At 43.7% G+C, this 21,526-nt stretch overlaps 1 protein-coding gene across 13 annotated transcripts in view; it reads left to right on the top strand.

Moving 5' to 3' along the window:
* The first annotated feature begins 334 nt into the window (after positions 1 to 334).
* ACOXL (acyl-CoA oxidase like) overlaps positions 335 to 21,526 on the top strand; it is a 360,428-nt gene continuing 339,236 nt past the window's right edge. For 8 of the 13 annotated variants that reach the window (XR_011425936.1, XR_011425935.1, XR_011425933.1 and 5 more), the window contains exon 1: positions 337 to 541. Coding sequence is in view for 7 of the 13 variants with exons in the window: in XM_070235143.1 (XP_070091244.1) it covers positions 417 to 541 (125 nt within the window). In the remaining 6 variants the exon portion in view is untranslated. Of the gene's footprint in view, positions 542 to 1,413; positions 1,532 to 3,345; positions 3,456 to 21,526 lie in introns of those variants that run through there. The other 5 variants (XR_011425932.1, XM_070235142.1, XM_070235145.1 and 2 more) reach the window with 4 other exon arrangements.

Genomic DNA, 21,526 nt, shown 5'->3' on the forward strand with positions numbered 1-21,526 from the left:
CAAAGGGCTGGCACGTGAGGTCGCTGAGCAGGATGTCTCAGCTCCCGGCCGCCAGGACTCCCGTGCCCACGTCCTCCTGACCAGCTCCCCTCTAGGGTTCTAATACTTGCTTCCTGTGGGCCCACAGACTGGAGGGACAACTGAGGAGAGGGGCACGGGTGGCAGAAAATTAAGTCCCAGGCAAGGCGGTGGAGTTTGAGGTTTCCCGGGAGGGGAAGAGGACACCCCTACAGGAGCCCAGGGAGCGGGGTCGGGGCAGGGCGGGCGCCAGGAGGGAGGGGACAAAGGAGAGGAGGGAGGACACCAGGCGGAGGGCGGGGATAAAGAGGGCGTGCGCTCCTGGCCCGCGGGCGGGCAGCTTGGAGGAGGCGCGGAGGGAAGCGGCCCCGAGGACCAGCCAGAGGCCGGGCCGCGCGATGGAGCCGGGATCCGACCTGGGCCTCGGGGACTCGCCCCTGCACCGCTACCTGGACGGCGAGTTCTGGAGTCTCAAGAACGAGCTGCGCAGGGTCCTGGGCGGCTGCCCGCTCTTCCGGCACAGGTACCGCGGCCGCCCCTCCCCGCGCCCCTGGCCGGCTGGTCGTGTCCCCTCGGTCTCCGCGCGTCCCTGCGGGCACCACCCATCTGCGCTGCGCCCGAGGCAGGGCTCTCCTAACCTGTGCAGATGCTGGACTCTCCGCCCTACATATGCGGGCACAGCAAACCGCCGCCGACTTCATCGGCGCCCCGGGAGAGCGTCCCCTGCCAGCCCGGCCCTCCGACGCCAAGAGCCGTGAATGGGTGGCTGCGTGGGCCCCGCAGCGGCAGGCGTGGTGCTCGGCTCCGAGCCGTGGTTGGAAGGTTCGGCTTTGCTTCTAAACCTCAGTTGCTTGAGTCCCCGTCCCTCGATGTCCCAACCCTGGTGGGAAGATGGGGCAGAAAAACCGGGCAGGGGTGGGGCTGGACTGCGCTCGGGGCCCCTGCGCAAAGGTGTCCGCAACAGGTGCGCGTAAACAGGGCAGGAAAGCGGCAGCCCCGGTCGTGCCGGGGGGAAGAGAGGGCATTTTCCTGGCACAGGGATGGACTGGCCCTGCACGGGGACTGTCCGGGCTTCGGGGATGGGCAGACTCCCAGGGCCCCTCGGAGTGCAGCGGTGCAGAGCGGGCTTTGGTTGTCCTCCGGTTTGGGCTCAGGTCCACGAGGTCATTTGATGCCACGACAGCCCCGAGAAGTGGGCAGAGGGGTTCGTGCAGCCCAAGTTTACAGATGGAGAAAATGACAGTGACCGGCCGGTCAGGTCCAGAACTCAGAGCTTGTGTCTCACTGTGGGCGGCTCCTATGCTCTGCTGGGCAGCTGACCCCTCTCAGACGGTCTGAAAAGCCCACTCTTAGAACCATGCTTTGGAGTTGTAGCTTAAGAAAGCCCCCCTTAAAAACACCAGAATGTTCTGAAGGAGAGTTAACTAGTTTAGCCCCTGCCCAGTTAGCTCTCCTTTAGTTTCTCTCTCAAGAATGAACTGCGCGGAGAAGGAAGGAGATGCCTTGAGTAAAGGTAGGGAGTTTTTGGAGAATCTGGGGTTCCTGCACTGGAGGTACCTGGTGTGCGGGGAGGTTTGGGGGGCGCTTAGGGAAGGTGAAAGGTGGGAAGGTGGGATGTGTAGGATGGTGGGTGTCTCCCCCCTCCTCTTTCTCACACACTGTTCTTTATGTCACAGTTCTCAAACTGGGGCCCAGGGCCTCCTGGGGGCACCTAAAAGACAGTTTCAGGAGATTCAAAGCTAAAAACTAGTCTTAATTCCTTTCATTAAAGAGATTTGTAAAAATGCGGAACAATGTCATTCTTATTATTAATCTTTTTGTTTTGGAAATACAGTTATTTTCATTTAAAAATTTAATGAGTTTATTACTATTATTTTCAAATAATTTAATATATATTTAAACAATTTTTCTGTTGTAATTTCTAATATGGTAAATATAAATCAACACTTGGGGACCTCAATAATTTTATTCAGAGTTTATTTTCTTAAGAGCAGTTTTAGGTATACAACAAAATCGAGAGGGAGGTACAGAGATTTCCCATATGCCCTCTGCCCCCGCCTGTGCTCAGCCCCCCCATTATGAACGTCAGAATGGTATTCTGATTACCAGAATGATACGTTTTTTACCAAGGATGAACCTACATCGACACAGCATCATCACCCAAAGTCCATAGGTTACATTAGCGTTCACCCCTGGTGGTGTACGTTCTATGGGTTTGGACAAGTGTGTAAATCGTTACAGTCTCATACAGAGTGTTTTCACTGCCATAAAAATCCTCTGTGCCCTGCCTATTCATCTCTCTCCCTTTATACAGCCCTGGCAACCACTGATCTTTTTATTGCCCCCATAGTTTTGCCTTTTCCAGAATGTCATATAGTTGGAATCATACAGTATGTGGCCTTTTCAGATTGGCTTCTGTCACTTCATAACATGCATTTAAGTTTCCTCCATGTCTCTTCATGGCTTCATAGTTCATTTATTTTCAGTGCTGAATAATAGTCCATGGTCTGGATGTATCACGGGTTATTTTTCCATTCACCTACTAAAGGGCATCTTGGTTGCTTCCAAGTTTTGGCAATTATGAATAAAGCTGCTGTAAACATTCGTGTGCAGGTTTTTGTGGAGGCCTCAACAATTTTTCAGAGTGCAAAGACGTCTTGAGATGTTAAGTCATAATTCGTTCCTTCACATCCCTTTATACACATCTCAGTTCCTATATTCCTCAGTCTTTTCAGTTTAGTTCCCAGGCTGTTGTCTCTTGGCCTTTTCAATTTAGATAAGTGCAGTTTAAAATATGGAACAGAATTCTAATATCCAAACTACTGATTTGGGCCTGGTAGAAGGTACTTCCTTGTGAATTACACATCCTACCTGGGGACGGAGGGAGAGGCTTGGAAAGCCAGCAGGCAGCTGAATTCCTGTGTGATGGTCACCAAGTGATTTTAGCTTCCTGAGCTTGCTTTTGTTCGTCCACAGGATGGGGATAGTCTCTGTGCTGCTGGGTCGTTGTGACGCTTAAATGAGGAACCGTTGAGTAGGTATTCAGTAATGCTGGCTGTGCTGTGACACCAGAAAACACCAAACAAACCAACAAAAGATAAAAATCCTATTGCCCTAAAAAATACTCTTCCGTTCTTTCCAGTTCTTGTTTATTGGCTTCATAATTTCAAAGTTGTAATATGAGCATAGACAAAATTTCATATTTTTTCTCCCAAGTGATTAAGGATTCTATCTATTTGAAAGTTCACGTTGTACTATCAGATTTGATCTGATCACATCTTGGAAGACAGTGATCCTCATTTCTTGATGTTTTGACATTCTGCCAAAGTTAAGTGCGCCATAGGAGACCGGAAATAAAGTTTCTCCATCCACCGATTCACTGAGGCAATGTTGACCTCCTGTGGCAGGTGCCCCCTCCCCAGGCCTTTGAAGTTCAGGTAGGTGTTGGGGGGCAGGGGGCGCGGCAGACAGTTCTGCGAGTGCTGTGTGTGTCTAGTGGGAAGTTTGCATAGGGTTGGGCACTCCCAGGAAGTGAGAGCCCAGGAGACAGTTTTCCTTTAAAAGAAAAGAGGCTGTGCGATTTCCTGTGCACGTAGTAGCTGCCGTCCACAGAGTTGGGGTTCACCCTCCAGACCCCTGCTCCAGGTGTGGTGTGGGCACAGCCAGGTTCCCCTCCTAGGGGATGGCTCGCCCTCTCTCCCAGAGACTAGCTTGCCTGGCTGAGTCCTCCCGGCCCCACTCTGTTAGAGTCCCCTAGACTCTGGGAATGCTGAGGGTGCATATGACAGCATGCCGTTTATGGTGACAGCAGGAGGATTCTGGGAGACTTGAGGCTCCTCACAGGGGTTTGCCAGGAATATTTAAAAGCAACATCTGAAATCAGATAAGTTAAAAAAATTTTTTTTGAGTCTGTTTCTTGGCAAACTGAAGGTCTCTCCTGAGGGCCTGGCTCGTGAGTCGACGTGACATGCATGGGCATGGAACACGTCCCTCAGCAAAACGACTTTGAAGCCCACTGGATTCTTCTGTCGCCCAAGACCTTCTCACATCCTACCACAAGGCGCCCGTCCCTGGCCTCGCTGGGCTGCGCCGGGCTGGTTCCCCTCTCCTCCTTCTTTCTCTTCCCTCCCTAGAGCAATGCACACTTCTCGTCCTCACTTTTTTGTAGGTTTAGTTTTTCTCCTCAGTCTTATTTATACGTGTAAGTATTTCCTGAAGGCATTCTCATTGTCAAGAGTCAACTAATATGGAAAATTTGAAAGTTTCCTATACTGTCTTCTCCCCAACCACTGTTTTTTATTGTAAAACTCACATAAAATAAAATTTACCATTTAACCATTTTTGAGTGTACAGTTCAGGGGCATTAAGTACATTCCCATTGCTGTGCAACCATCACCACCATCCATCTCTCTTCATTATCCCAAATTGAAACTCTATACACATTAAACGTAACTCCTCATTCCCCTCTCCCCCAGCCCCTGGCAACCACCATGCTCTTTTCTGTCTCTTGACTATTCTAGGAACCTCATATAAGTGGAATTATACAACATTTGTCCTTTTGTGTCTGGCTTATTTCACTTAACGTAATGTCCTCAGGCTTCCTCCTTGTGGTGGCATGTGTCAGAATCTCCTTCCTTTTCAGGGGTGAATAATACTCCATTGCATGGACAGACTGCATTTGTTTATTCTGTAATCTGTCGATGGACATTTGGTCTCCCAAACACTTTTAATACTTTAGTGTGTTCTGGGGTTTTTTCTACTTATTTTTCTAAGAGTTCATATACACACGTGAACATTATGTTTGTATATAAACAGGATCATATTATGTGTTTTGTTCTACAGCTTGCTCTTTTATAATTTAATTCTTATTTTCATTGATATAATGTATGAACGTTCTCAATACAAATAATACAGCGAGATTTGTCATGAGAAACTGCCATCCGTGTCCCCACTCCCCCAACCCTCATTCCCTTTCCTGGTTGACAACCACTTCCAATTCTTTCACTGGATTCTTATGTTGTTTACCTCAAAATTCCTAAATAATATGCTTAAATGGTCACTTCTTGATTATATAACGACTTACTACTATACGAAATGAAGATTCCACGATGGCACCACTTTCTTTCTCTAGTCTCTGAAAATCAATGTGTCACCATTTTTACTTAACTCAGTATCCAGTGTTCATGTCGTTATGATTATATAAATGTTACTCCCAGCCATCCTCCATGGTCTGCCAGATTTCCTTTCTTTCACAACTTTTTGTTTTCTCTGGAGGTAGCAATCGCCTCCTTTATTCATTTGCTTAGTTTTCTATAAACCCGTCCCTCACTGACCTCCACACTTTGGGGTAGAACAATTACACTTCTCTCCATTGGGTCAAACCTGTCAGGGCATTGGCAGTTCCACTCCTCCTGGCCCCCCACAGACACACCGGTCCTGGAGGCCCCCTTCCAGGCTTCAGTCTGGACTGGCTCTCTACACGTCTCTTCACCATTGTCCTGGGACTTTCCTTTGCCTCTCTTCTGTAGTCAAGTCATGTTCTCCCAGGCTTTCTCTTTCTTGGTTACCCTTTGTGGAGGAGTAGAGATGCCTCTTTAATGCCACTCCTGTTGAGAGATGTGGTTTGTGTCCCCTCCCCCTAAATCTGGGTGGCTTTATGACAGCTTTGACCAACAGGGTATGGCACAAGTGACAGTGTGCCAGTTTCCAGGCTCAGGTCTGAAGAGACTGGTACCTTCTACTTCCTGTCTCTTGAGGCCCTGAGCTGCTATGTAAAAAGTTCTACTATCTGGTGGCTGCCATGCTGTGAGGAAGCCCAAGCTGGTCCATGTAGAGAGCCTGCGGAGAGAGAGGTAAACATTTGCTAACCATTCCCAACTGCTTGAGCTCCCGGCAGTTCAAGTCATCTGAGCTGAGACCCCAGACACTGAAGCAGAGACAAACCATCCCTACTTGTTCCCGTGTGTCCAAATTCCTGACAGAAAGAGTAGTGAGATAGAATATTAATGCATTGCTGTTTTAAGCCACTACATTTTGGGGTACATTGTTACACAGCTGTAGATAACCAGAACGTTTCTCACCTACTAGCTTCCTGAGAAAGGATACCAGGGAATTAACTTTTTGAGATTTTCACGTCTGAAAATGTTTACCATTCAAGTGAATGGGTATAGAATTCTAAGCTGGAAATAAAATTTCCCCCGGAATTTTGAAGGCATCATGCCATTGCTTTCAATTATGCAACATTGTCGTTAACAAATCTGACCCCTTGTGCACCCTGACCCTTTATCAATGACTTGTTTTTCTCCCTCCTGGAAGTCACACCATCATGAACTTTCTTTTCAGTGTGGTGTTCTGGAATTTCTTGATGGTGTGGCTTGATGTGGGTCTGTTTTTCTTCCAGTGTGTTGGGCATGTAGTGAGTGGCCCCTTTAATCTGGGAACTCGTGTTCTTCAGTTATTTGCACTGTTCTTTCATCTGGAAATCCTTTTGCTCAGATGTTGGACCTCCTGGCCTTGTCCTCTAATTTTCTTATCCTTTCTTCCTTATATTCCATCTCTTTTAAGATTGTTCTACTCCCTGGGAGATTTTTTCTCTGCTTTATCTTCCAACTCTTCTTGAGTCCTTTGTGAATATCTGCTGTCATTTTTTTTTAATTTTCAAAATTTCCTTAAGTTCTTTGTTCCTTTTTAATAGCACTTGTTTTCTGGTTGCACAATCTCTTATTTTTGAGTATAGTTGATGCTAATTTTTGAGGTGTTCCTTTCTATTCTCTGCTTTGTCTCTTTTTAAAAATTTTTTTTTTGTTTCTACTTTTTTTTTGAAGATTGGCCCTGTTTCCTGATCTGTTGCCAATCTTCCTCTATTTTGTTTTTCCTCCCCAAAGCCCCAGTACACAGCCGTATATCCTAGTTGTAAGTCATTCTAGTTCTATGTGACCACAGCATGTCTTGATGAGTGGTGTGTAGGTCTGTGCCTAGGATCCAAGCTGGCGAGCCCCAGGCCACCAGAGTGGAGCACGTGAACCAAATCACTCAGCCTCTGTTTATATTTTTGACCTTTGTCTTTTGTGTTTGAGGGTTTCATTAAATGTCTAGTCAACCTAGGGTATTTACTCACAATAGGAGCAAATGAGTAATAGGAGTAAAATGCTGATTGTCAACAGGCAGGGTTGTTGGCCACAGACTTTCCTGATCATGGAGTAACCTTCTTTTAACTGGCAGATCAGTATTAGTATTTTCTTTTGGACAGAGTTAATTTCTCTGGAGATGAATCTTTAGTCTCTTGAGAGATGGGTGAGTGGAGAATGAAGGACAGTCATAATCCCAGCTGCCTGAGTGATTGTGAGCAGGGATCCTCCCTGTGTGACTTTGGGCTGATTAGAAAACCAGGCTCCTTTCTCCAGGCATTTGACTCCCACTTGCTGGAAAATGCTTGTCAACTCTGATTTTGTTAGAACGAGTCACTTTGTGGCCATCTGCTGGGAAGTCATTGAAGCTGTCCACGACACGGAGGCCATCCCTCGTGGTGGGTTGTGCCTTGGATGTTGGTAAGTGGGGGCCCTGGCTGTGGGGTCCCCCACTGGCCCCAGTGTTTTCAGTTTGGGGGCTCCCTGCTGCCCTCTCACGTCTCCCTGTCCTGACAGTGACCCCCAGGCTTTGATGGGCTTGGGGAGGGGATGTGGGGATCCAGCTGCTGTCAGAGGTGCCTGGTGGCTCCAATTCCCAAGCCTTGGTGGGGTTCAGTGGCACAGCTGGTTGGCCCTCCCAGCCCTATAGATTTAGCATTCTCTGTTCTGCTACATCAGCTGCCACTGCCCGTTTACCTCCTAGCTGCCAATATGTTGCTGCCAGCTCTTGTTGCTGTCTGTTTCTCCAGTTCTTGGTGGATCCATATGGGCTTGTTTCTTATTCATTTCATTACTGTCATTTTTATGGGTTATGAATGCCTATGTTTAAATCTGTTCTGATATCCAGAAATCTGCCAGTCTATATTTATGTGTCAGTATGGATAGAACTGTCTCATTCTTTTTTTTAATTTTTATTTTTTTAAAGATTGGCACCTGAGCTAGCATCTGTTGCCAATCTTTCTTCTTCTTCTTCTTCTTCTCCTCCTCCTTCTCCTCCTCCTTCTCCTCCTTTCTTCCTCTTCCTCTTCTTCTTCTTCTCTTCCCCCTTCCCCTTCTCCTTCTCCTCCTCCTCCTCCTCCTCCCCCTCCCCCCTCCCCCTCCTCCTCCTCCTCTTCCTCCTTGTTGTTCTTCTTCTTCTCCCCAAAGCCCCCCAGTACCTAGCTGTATATTCTAGTGGGAGGCCCTTCTGGTTGTGCTCTGTGGGACGCCGCCTCAGCATGGCTTGCTGAGTGGTGCTAGGTCTGAGCCCAGGATCCTAACCAGTGAAACCCAGGGCTGCCAAAACAGAGCACGTGAACTTAACCACTTGGCCGTGGGGCTGGCCCCTGTCTCGTTCTTTTTAAAAGCTGCATGAATTATGGTTGCACCATAGTTTATTTACCCCATGCCTTACTGATGGACACTCAGTTTGTGTCCAGTCTTTGTTGTCCTAAACAATGCCACAGTGAGCATCCTGGTGTCTGGCAGAGGACATTTCTCTGCATGAGGTCCTAGAGGTGACATCAATGGGGCAAAGGGTATCCACACTGAAAGCACTGACAAATATTGCCAGATTATCTTGAAAAGGCTCCAGTCTTATCGCCACCAAGAGTATATGAAGCAATTTCAAGTCCAGTTTGATTGTGGATGTGTAGGATCTAAATTCTAGTGTTTCCCTATTCATTCTCTGAGATACTATATTGAGCTCCTGGAGACAGACTGATGAGTGTGCTAATTGGGTTCTGACTTCCAGGGGCTTTCTGCAACACATGTGACACGGCTGTCCTGTGGAATCAGCAGCCTGCAATCTTACAGTCAACTTTGTCATTCTGTTTTTTCTCATTAAAATATATAAGTATCCCAAACATTCTATTTTCTACAGTTCCCAGAGTTTTAAGTCCCTAAAGCAACACAAATGTATTTTGCCAAACCACGACTCCTGACTTGTGACACATAAGATGTGGCTTTTGTATTTGCAAAGTATAATGTCATGTTTTATGAATGTTTCTTGGGTCTAGGGTTCAGGCCTCCAGACAAGCAGTTCAGAGGGTTAAGGATGCTCCACGTTGAAGCCCAGGTCTGGGCCTCTGTCAGCCAGTGTTTAGTGACTTGATAGTGGGGGCATCCACTGGCCCCATGCTTAAGGAAGTTATAGCCTAATGTGGCTAAGTCTGGAGGGACATTGGGATTGTCAATGTGTTTGGATGCCGAACTTGGAAATTTTCCACAGTGAGAAGATCATCAGGTTGTGGCTGACATGAGCAGTTGTCCTTGGTCCAGTCCAGGAGCCATAGAGAGATGAGCCATTCATGCTGGAGAGGACATTGGGGACCAACTGTCTCCTTTACAAAGGAGGAAACCAAGGCTCAGGAAGGAGAAGCGACTTGCTCAGGGTCACTCAGCTGGGAGTGGCAAAGCAAAGAATAAGATCTCTGGTCTGCTGATTCCTAAAGCATTTATTTCCAGTGTATTTCTTTGGAGTATTATGGTGGTATACTGGTTTGCTAGGACTGCTGTAACGCAGTGCCCCTGACTGAGTGGCTTAAATAACAGAAACGTGTTGTCTCACAGTTCTGGAGGCTAGAAGATCAAATCAAGTTGTTGGCAGGGTTGATTCCTCTGAGGTGTCTGGGGGAAGGACCTGTTCTGGGCCTCTCTCCTTGGCTTGCAGGTGGCTGTCTTCTCCTTCTATCTTCACAAGGTCTTCCTCTGTAATCGCCTTTCTCCAAATATCCTCTTTTTATTTGTTTATTTATTTATTTGTATTGTTTTGGTGAGGAAGATTGGCCCTGAGCTACCATCTGTTGCCAGTCTTCCTCTTTTTGCTTGAGGAAGATTGTCACTGAGTTAACATCTGAGCCAATCTTTCTTCATTTTGCCTATGGGATGCCACCACAGCATGGCTTGATGAGTGGTGCATAGGTCCGTGCCCAGGATCCAAACCCGTGAACCCAGAGCTGCCAAAGTGGAGTGCGCAAACTTAACCACTATGCCACTAGGCCGGCCCCCAAATATCCCCTTCTTATAAAGACACCAGTCATATTGAATTAGAGCCCACCCTAATGACCTCATTTTAGTTTGATTATCTCTATAAAGACCCTATCTCCAAATAACGTCACCTTGTGAGGTAGTAGGGTTTGAGACTTCAACATATAACTTTCTGGAGTACACAATTCAAGCCATATTTGGTGGTGAGTGATACAGAGTAGGAACAAAAATTTGAATGTGTGTGTGTTTCAACAAAACAGAGATTTATAAATTTAAACAGAAATGCCCTACCCCTACCTTCAACTGGAAAGTCATTTCTTGAGAAACGCTGGACCCCCAAGCCTAGCCCGGGGCTGTTGTGGAGTAGCATCTCAGACTGTATCTGCTGAATAAAGGGGCAGGAATGAACAGACAGGAAGTCAAGACCCTTTGGGGCTGGAGGGGATGCCTAAGGAACTGAATCTAACTGACCTCTTGTGTGTGGCTTCCTTCTGTGCTGCTGCATCAAGGGCTCAAAAAAACTCAAAGGCAAGAATGGTGAGGGAGCGGTGGGGCTGGACCCAGCATTTTTCAAGTGTCAGCCACCAGCGGTGCGAGAGGAGAGAGACAGAGAGATTCTTCCATGTTTTCTTGCTTATCAGTCTCGTAAACCTGCAAGGGAAGGCGCTTTTTCGGGTCCTTGTCAGACTCTGTGCCTCCTGCCTGTGTAAAAGGGAGACAATGAGCAGGGCTTTTAGGCCTGGGAGGGAGCACAGTGTTGGGGGGGACTCTCCCAGGGTGGGGACAGCTGTTGCTGTCTTTTCTTTTGCGTATCCATTAGCCAAAATGATGACAGTATGTGGACTTTTACAAAGATCACACAAGAACAAAGTATGTTCTTGATATGGGCAATTCCATAGGGCAACTCTTCCCAGGTCCCGTCGTGGAGATAATTAGAGTGCTGCTTTGTGCTCTGCTTGTTACATGAGTTTATAACAGGGCATGTCAACCTCTTAGATAACTTTCTTCAACCTTCAAAAAATAATTACACACTCGAAAAAGTATTGTTGACTATGCATAACGTTACTTTCTTTTTTCCCTCTTCCCTTGGCAAGAAGTTCTGGGGTGATGCGCTATGACAACTTGGTTTGTTGGATGGGGGAAAAGGTTTTGGTGTCCCTCGATGCCTTGGGCCCCGATTCCCCTGAGTTGCAGAGCTCTTGGAGTCCCTTCCTCACTCAACCCACTCACCTGTGTGCCCCAACAACCGCTGCTAGAACAGGAGTGGTGAAAAGCATGGAACAGAGGTGGGTGAGTTTTGAGAATGCTCCCAGTTTTCCTTTGTAGCATGCTGAGGGGCTTTCCCTCGCTCTCAATAATAATGACACTGTTATAAATATTGAGCAGGTGCTCTGTGCCAGACTTTTTTTTTCAGTGTGTTGACTACTTTGTTCTTATAACACCCATAACAAGGTGGCATTATTATTTCCCCAGTTCTCCAGATGAAGAAATGGAGGCATACAGATGTTTAGTAACTTACCCAAAGTCACCAGTGGGTAGAGAGGAGAGACAGGATCCAAAGAGGGTGCTCCGGACTGAGAGCTTGTGGTGATCACTGGGCTGGCTGCCCCCAGGGGCAGTGCTGCTGCTAGGTCAGTGCTGGCTTCCAGGACAATAGGAAACTGAGTAGGGCATGTTTGGGTTGTCACCATGAATCAGGGTGCTGCCAGCATTTACTGCTACTTATGGGTGTGAGGTGGTCTCTCAGAGAAGATGATCCTGCCCCCACTGCCAGCAGGCCCACTGAGGACACCGGTGTGTCTCAGCCTGTTCAGATGGCTCGTGGGTGGGGGAGACCTCCATAATGACCTCCCTGCGATGAACGTTTAAGCTGATAGTTCCTTCTTCTCTCTCTTTCTCTGGCTCTCTCTTTCTCTCATTGAGGTAACATTCATGTAACCGTTTTAAAGTGCACAATGCAGTGGCATTGAGTATATTCACCATGGTGTGCAATCACCACTTATATCTAGTTCTAAAAATTTTTCATCACCCCAGAAAAACAAATTGTACTCACTGAGTAATCTTTCCCTACGGCCCCCTCACCTCGGCCTCTGGCAGCTGCCAGTCTGCTCTCCGTCTCTAGGGATTTCCCTGTTCCGGACGCTTCGTATAAATGGAATCATACAATATGTGACCTTTCGTGTCTGGCCTCTTCCACTTACCATAGTGTTTCTAAGGTTCATCCAAGTTGTAGCATTCATCAGAACTTCATTCCTTTGTTCCTTTTTGTGGTTGAATAATATTGCAGTGTATGGACATATCAGGCAAACAGTTTCCTGTTTTAAAAAGACGGGTATTTTCCCACCAGTCATACAGTGCTATCCAGTTTGTTTTGTCCCAGGCCATGTGGGGAAGTAGCAGTGGGGCTGGGCCTCTGGCTTCCAGACCTCTACTTTTTATTCTAGAACATACTGCTTTTTCTTAAACAGAAAGTCACAATGATTATTCTGATTTGTTTTCCAAAATTTTATTAATTTTCCATCGACATACATTATCAACTAAGAGTGCAAGGGGTTGACAAACCCCTGAATTCAGACTTAGAGAGGAGGCTGGAGGGTGGTCAGTGGGGTGCTGCCAGGCCTCTGGTCCGACACCGGAGTCCTCAGTTGACCAGGAGGGAGGCGGGGCTAAAGGACAAATGCCAGCCACTCAGAGCGCTTTGCACTTTTCTTTTTAGATCACCTGTGACTTCTGTGTCTCCACCCAGGCTTAAGGATTTTTCCTAGCCCTTCACTCCTCAGACGCAGCCTGTAGAACTTCCCCCCACCCTCCCGGATGTGGCTCTGCCACCTGCCATCCTGAGGCTGCTGTGTCACACTGGGGGTGCGTGGTATTCACTGAGTATTCAGTGGCCTGTGCAATGAGTCCGTGACATGCGCTAACACCTATGACTTCCGGTGTTCTGGATGTCCAATTAATTGAGAACAAGTAATGCCCAGACTTTGGATTTATTATTTTTTTCCTCCTGGCACTGTAACAGCAAAGTATGAGTGAGCAGGTACGACACCTCCCCTGAAAATTTGGGATAATTTGGCAACTGAGAATGACTTTTGGTCACATTAGCTGAAAAGGAAAAGAAATACCTGTTATTCTCCCAGTCGAGAGATATAAGGTCATTGTGTTTGGGATGCATATGGTCCTTTTGAACAAACATATGGAATAAATGTTAAAGCTGGAACGTTATAAAGCTTTGAAACACCGGGCTGGTGAGGGAGGCTGACGGTGAGATTGCAAGTAATACTGGGAGAATGTGCGACTGTCGTGTGGAAAAGAGGTCCTTGCAGTCAAGTTCTTCTGCTTTACTCTGAAAATCTAGAAGCTTCTGAGATGAGAAGAAAGTGTGAGTGTGCCATATTAATGGCAAGGAAAGCCCCTTCCCACCATTCCGCCGCCTCTGCTCATATCAGCGAGACTGCAGAGCTGAGTAGGGGCAGCAGGCGGATGTTTCCTGGCTTCCTCCCATAGCGTCCTCTTGGGGCTAGTAATGGCACAGTCCTTTTAGGGGACTCTCCATCCACTGGCTGCAGTTCCTGCGGGGCTGTGGGTTGGGGTGCTGTCTCTGGGGTCCCCTTAGGCTGCGTGCTGACCCTGCAGCGACCCTGCCACCCCCAGGCTCCTGGCCCTCCTGCCCCTGCCCAGGCTGCAGCCAAAGAACCTTGCCCAGTGCTGATGGGAGACATGGACATCTTCAAATTATCAGTTGAAATCTTAAAAATAATCACGTAGCTCAAAATTTTAGAAAATATAGAAAATGTGGTGAAGATCTCCCTTGTACCTATACTGGTCTCCCACCCTTCTGGAGACTTTTTTTAATGCTTCTATTAGCGAATATGAATATATGATCTTATTTTCCTCTCTTTTATACTCTAAAGGTAGCATACTATGTATGCACTCTGTTCTACATCTTGCTTTTTTTCACCTACCAATGTACCTTGCATAATGACTTTGCTCATTTTGCCTTTTCTCTTTTTGTGAGGAAGATTGCCCTGAGCTAACATCTGTGCCAATGTTCCTCTGTTTTGTATGTGGGATGCTGCCACAGCATGGCTTGATGAGTGATGTGTAGGTCCACGCCTGGGAACTGAACCAGTGAACCCCAGGCCACCAAAGCAGAGCATGTGAACTTAACCACTACCCCACGGGGCTGGCCCCTCATTTTGCCTTTTAAGCCATTATAACTCGCTCTGTTGTAAGGGTGTACCATCATTTAACCATTTCCTGACTGGTGAATTTTACTGCTCTGTCAGTGCTGCAATGACTAAGCTGGTGCCTGACTCATTTTGCATGTGTGTAAGCACTATAGGTGGTAGACATTCATTTTACTGGGGAGAGATATGTTTAATCATTCTGAAATAGAGGTGCTATCATAGACTATCTCACTTTTTGTTGCACATTTCTCATATTCTCTCAATTTCTTATTGTTGAACTTTTCAATTGGGTAATGATTACTGATAACAACTTAAAAACAATAAGAATTATTTGAACAGATTGAAAAACAAATGAATGAAGGATATGTTTTTTGAAAGACAAATTTTTAGGAAGAGCAGGCTGAAGATTGGGGGTATTAAAATGATTCTCGGACGTTGGGTGGCCTGGGTCACTCTGGTTAGGGTTAGAAGTGTTAAGCCTGTGTGTCTAGTTAATGCCTCTACTTTAAACAAGTGAACAAACAGTTGTCAGATCTGTTTTGACTTGTTGTAGGAAATGAATAATTATCACTTAAAAATCTCATTCAGACTTCTGGTTTCCATTTCCGCCTGTAAGGAGCTTGAAAGGCACCACTCCGTCTTAGCGTGTAAAAAACTGAACAGACTGAAAAATCAACAACTCTTCTAGGATCTGTAGGAGAGGGGAGGACACACGGCAAACTGCTGCTCCCAAGTTGGAGAGACAGACAGGCGAATACGAGAGCTACCAGAGCAGAGACTTGGGAGTGGAGACACCGTGGGAACCAGTGCTTGAGTGGGAAGTGCTGTGAGATTCACCTCCAAGAGCTTGACCAGGCTCCCACAGTAAATATCTGAGAAAAATCCTCTCATGCTTCCTGCAGGGAGTGGGGAAGAGGAACCATTTTGAAATACCCATGAGTGTTTTGTTCTTCTTAGCAAGGCCTGCCCTCAGGGAAAACTGGTAACCAGAGCCTAACCTGCTGGGTATTATCAGAGCCTAAATGACCTGTGGGAAGGGAAATACCCAACTCCAGCCCACTCTAGCCATCCTCTCCCACCTAAGGGGGCAGAAAAAACTGAGAAACACTTGTGAAGTTCAAGTCCAGAGGCACGCTATAAAACTGAAACCTAATCCTGAGACTATAGAATGCTCCCCCTCCCTCCACACTTCACCACCACATTTCTAAAGGCCTATTTACAGTGGTTCCTTTTACCTAGTACCTCATGTCTGGCTATCAAGAGAAAATGACAATGCATACCAAAAGGCAAAAACCCCCACAATTTGAAGAGACAGAGCAAGAGTCAGAACCAGACATGGCAGAGATGTTAGAATCATAAGACCAGGAATTTAAAACAACTCTGATTAAAATGCTAAGTTCTCTAATGGATAAAGTGCTCAGCATGCAAGAACAGATGGGTAATGTAAGCAGAGAGATGGAAATTCTAAGAAAGAACCAAAAGAAAAAAATGCTAGAGACCAAAAACCCTGTAACAGAAATGAAGGGTGACTTTGATGGGCTTATTAGTAAAGTAGATGTGGCTGAGGAAAGAATCTCTGAGCTGGAGGATATGTCAATAGAATCCCCAACAACTGGAAAGCAAAGAGAACACAGACTGAAAAAAAACCAGCGCAGAATATCCAAGGACTGTGAGACAACTACAAAAGGCATAACATACACCTTTTACATTCATAGTGTAACGGGAATATCTGGAGAAGAAAAAGAGAAAGGAACAGAAGAAATATATGAAATGATAATGATTGAGAATTTCCCCAAATTAATGTCAGACACCAAACTACAGATCTAGGAAACTCAGAGAACATCAAGCAGGATAAATGCCAGAAAAATTACATCTAAGCATATTATTTTCAAACTACAGAAAGTCAAAGATAAAAAATCTTGAAAGAAGCTAAAACACCTTAACCTATGGAGGAACAAAGGTAAGAATTACATCTGACGCCTCCTTAGAAACCGTGCACGTAAGAATAGAATGGAATGAAACATTCCAAGTGTTGAGAGAAAAAACCCACCAATCTAGAATTTTATATCCTGTGAAATTATCCTTAGAAAGTAAAGGAGAAAAAAAGACTTTCTCAGGCACACAAAAATTGGAATTTGTTGCCAGTAGACTTGTCTTGCAAGAAATATTAAAAGAAATTTTTTAGAGACAAGAAAAATAACATAGGTCAGAAACTTGAATCTACATAAAGTAAAGAAGAGCATTGGAGTAGAAATAAATGAAGGTAAAATAAAAGCTTCTATTTTTTTTATTCTTAATTGATTTAAGAGATAACAGTCTGTTCAAAATAATAATACCAACAATATATTCAATTGTATATACTTATGTACATATCATATGTGCATATATATGGGAGAAGTTTAGACTTACTTTATTATTATAATGTACTCACACTACCTGTGAAGTGGTGTAGTGTTATTTAAAAGTGGGCTTGGATTAGCTGTAAATATATATTGCAACGGGGCAAGCACTAAAAAAAGTAAAAAAAAGTATAACTGATAGGTTAAGAAAGAAGAGAAAATGGAATCAGATAAAATGTTCAGTTAAAACCACAAAAAACAGAAAAAGAGTGGAAGACAAAAATAGGAACAAAAAACAAGGGCCACAAATAGAAAACAGTAGCAAATATGGTAGATATTGATCTGTTTGTATCAGTAATCATTTTAAACATCAGTGGTCTGAATGCACCAATTAAAAGACAGAGATTGTTAGAATGGATCAAAAAACAAGACCCAACTATATATTGTCTATAAGAAATGCACTTTAAATATAAAGATACATGCAGATTAAAAGTAAATGGGTGGAGGAAAATGTACCACACTAATGCTAATCAGAAGAAAGCAGGAGTATCTATATTAATTTCAGAAAGAGCAGACTTGAAAGTAAGGAAGAGTATCAGGGATAAATAAGGGCATTACATAATAATAAAGGGATAATTCTCAAAAAAGATGTACTAGTCCTTAACATGTATATGCCTAACAGCAGAGCATCAAACTTTGTGAGGCAAATACTAACAGAATTGAAGAGAGAAATAGATGAGTTCACTATCACAGCTGAAGACTTCAACACCCCTCTATCAGAAATGGACAGATCCAGTAGGTAGAATCAGTAAGAACATAGTTGAACTCAACAACAATCAATCAACTGGGTATATTAACATTATAAATTACTTCATCCAACAACAGAAGAAGAATGGATGCACAGTCTTCTCAAGCTCACATGGAGCATTCACCAAGGTAGATCATAAAACACACTTTAACAGGGGTTTATTTATTTATTTATTTAACAAGAGAATAGAAATCATACAATGTCTGCTCTCAGATCACATTGGAATTAAACTAGAAATCATTAACAGAAAGATAACTGGAAAATCCCCAAATATGTGGGGATTAAACAACACACTTCTAAATAACACATGTATCAGAGAAGAAATCTCAAGAGAAATTTAAAAATATTTTGAACTAAATGAAAATGAAAACACAACTTGTCAAAATTTATGGGATGCAGTGAAAACATTGTTTAGAAGAAAATTTATACCATTAAATGCATTTGCTGGAACAGAAGAAAGATCTCAAATCAATAATCTTAGTTTCTACCTAAGGAAACTAGTAAAAGGAGATAAAATTAGATACAAAGTAAGCAGAAGAAAAATAATAAGAATCAGAGCAGAAATCAGTGGAATCGTAAACAGGAAACCAATGGAAACAAAAGCTTTTTCTTTGAAAAGATCAATAATATTGATAAGCGCCTAGCAAGGCTAACTAAGAAAAAAATAGAACACATATTACTAATATCAGAAATGAAAGAGGGGGCATCACTATAGATCTTATGAACATTAAAAGCATAGTAAAAGAATACTATGAATGACTCTGTGCCCACACATTTGATGAAATGAAATGAAATTTCAACCTAGATGAAATGGACTAATTCCTTGAAAGATATGATCTGCCAGAACTCACACAAGAAGGAACAGATGATCTGAATAGGCCTATATCTAGTAAATAAATTGAATCAATTGTTAATAACCTTCCAGAATAGAAAGCACCAGCCCAGAGAGGTTTACTAGCGAATTCACATTGAAGGAAGAAATTATACCAATTCTCTACAATCTCCCTCAGAGGATGGAAGCAGAGGAAACACCTATTAAATCATTCTGTGAGGCCAGCATTACGTTAATACTGAAACCAAAGACATTACAAGAAAAGAAATCTGTAGACCAGTATCTTTCCTAAACAAAGATATAAAAATCTTTAACAGAATATTAGCAAATTGAATCCAACAATGTGTAAAAAAATTATACACCACAATAAAGTGGGATTTATCCCAGCTATGTAAGGCTGGTTCAACATTTGAAAATCAATTAGTGTAATCCATCACATCAACAGACTAAAAAAGAAAAGTCACATGATCATATCAATAGATACAGAAAAAACATTTGGCAAAATCCAGCACCCATTCATAACAACTCTCAGCAAACTAGGTGTAGAGGGATACCTCCTCAACTTGATAAAGAACATTTACAAAAAACCTACAACTAACATCATATGTAATGGTAAGAAACTCAAGGCTTTCCTGCTAAGATCAGGACCAAGGCAAGACTGTCTCCTCTCACCAATGCTTTTTGACATTGTACTGGAAGTTGTAGTAAATGCAATAAGAAAAGAAAAGGAAATTAAAGGTATACAGATTGGGAAGGAAGAAATAATACTGTCTTTGTTCACAGATGCCATGATTGTCTATGTAGAAAGTCTGAGAGAATCAACAAAAAAATCTCCTGGAACTCATAAACAATTATAGGAAGGTTGCAGGATGCAAGGTTAACATACAAAAGTCAATTGTTTTCCTATATTTCAGCAATGAGTAAGTGGAATTTGAAATTAAAAACACATTACCATTTACGTTAGCACCTTCCAAAAATGAAATACTTAAATTTAAATCTAACAGAATATGTACAAGATCTAGATGAGGAAAATGACAAACTTTGATGAACAAAATAAAGAACTAAATAAACAGATGTTCTGTGTTCATGGTGAGAAGACTCAATATTGTCAAGAGGTCAGTTCTTCCCAACTTGATCTACAGATTCAATGCAATACTGATCAGAATCTCAGCAAGTTATTTTGTGGCTATTGACAAAGTGGTTCTAAAGTTTATGTGGTGAGGCAAAAGACCCAGAGTAGTCAACACAATATGGAAGGAGAAGAACAAGGTTGTAGGACTGATGCTACCCGACTTCAAGACTTAGTATAAAGCTGTAGTAATTCAGAGAGTATGGTATTGGTGAAAGAACAGACAGATCAATGCAACAGAATAGAGACCCCAAAGCAGACTCACAGAAACACAGTCAACAGATCTTTGACAAAGGAGCAAAGGCAATTCAGTGGAGAAAGGATAGTCTTTTTAACCCATGGTGCTGGAGAAAACTGGACATCCACCTACAAAAAAAAATGAATCTAGACACAGATCTTACACTCTTCACAAAAATTAACTCAAAATGGATCACAGACCTAAATGTAAAATACAAAACTATAAACCCCTAGAAAATAACGTGTAACATACGAGAAAGCCTAGATGACTTTTGGTATGGTGATGACTTTTTAGATAAAACACCAAAGGTACAATTGATGAAAGAAAGAAAGAATTGATAAACTGGGCTTTATTCAAATTAAAATCTTCTCTTCTGTGGAAGACAATGTCAAGAGAATGAGAAGACAAGTCACAGATTCGGGGAAAATATTTGCAAAGGACTCATCTGATAAAGGACTGTTATGCAAAATATATAAAGAACTCTTAAAACTCAACAATAAGAAAACAAGTAACCTGATTAAAAAATAGGCCAAAGATCTTAACAGACATCTCACCACAGAAGATGTATAGAAGGGAACTAAGCATATGAAAAGATGCTCTACATCATATGTCATAAGTGAAATGCAAATTAAAACAATAATGTGATACCACTACACACCTATAAACACGGCCAAAGTCCAGAACACTGACCACTCTCTACACTGGTGAGGATGTGGAGCATCAGGGACTCTCATTCCTTGCTGGTGGGAAGGCAACACAGTACAGCCACTTTGGAAGACAGTTTGGAGGTTTCTTACAAAACTAAACATACTCTTACTATATAATCCAGCAATCCTGCTCCTTGGTATTTACCCAAAAGAGTTGAAAACTTATGTCCACACAAAAGCCTGCACATGGATGTTTACAGCAGCTTTATTTATAATTGCCAAAACTTGGAAACAACCAAGATGTCCTTCCAAAGGTCAATGGGCAGATAAACTATGGTGCATCCAGACAATGGGATATTATTCAGTGCTAGAAAGAAATGGGCTATTAAGCCATGAAAAGACATGGAGAAAACTTAAATGCAGAAGCCAGTCTAGAAAGCCTACATACTGTGTGATTCCAACTATATGACATTCTGGAAAAGGCAAAGCTATGGAGACAGTAAAAAGACCAGTGGTTGCCAGGAGTTTGGGGTGGAGAGAGGAGGGATGAATGGGCAGAGCGCGGAGAATTTTTAGGGCAGTGAAAATACTCTGCGTGAGACCATAATGATGGATACATGTCGTTATGCATTTGTCCAAACCCATAGAATATTCAACACTGAGAGTGAACCCTAATGGAAATTATGGACTTTGGGTGACTGTGATGTGTCAATGCGGGTTCATCAGTTGTAACAAAGGTACCACTCTGGTGGGAGACGCTGATTATGGGGGGGCGGGGGGCTATGCATGTGTGAGGGCAGGGGATATATGGGAAATCTCCGTACCTTCCCCTCACTTTTGCTGTGAACCTAAAACTTCTCTAAAAAAATTAAAAGTCTTAAAAAAAACCCAAAACTCTCTCTCTCTCTATCCATCTTCTTTTTCTTTTTGGTTGGAGGAAAAAAATGTCACAGGGTGATGTCCACTCCAGGAACCGAAATGAGTCGAAAGTAAACTCTACAAAGAGTAGAAGCTGGTGATGAAATCTAAATAGAACCACCTGTTGACACTGACAGAGCCAGCTTTTCCTGAGCTGTGACGTAAGATAGTGGTCGCCAAGGTGTGGGCTTCGGAGCCAGGCCACTGTTTCTATTTTTTTTTTCTTTTTTTCCTTTTTCTCCCCGAAGCCCTCCTGTACATATTTGTATATTCTTCGTTGTGGGTCCTTCTAGTTGTGGCATGTGGGACGCTGCCT

Source organism: Equus caballus, chromosome 15, assembly GCF_041296265.1.
Source record: "Equus caballus isolate H_3958 breed thoroughbred chromosome 15, TB-T2T, whole genome shotgun sequence".
Taxonomy (NCBI): domain Eukaryota; kingdom Metazoa; phylum Chordata; class Mammalia; order Perissodactyla; family Equidae; genus Equus; species Equus caballus.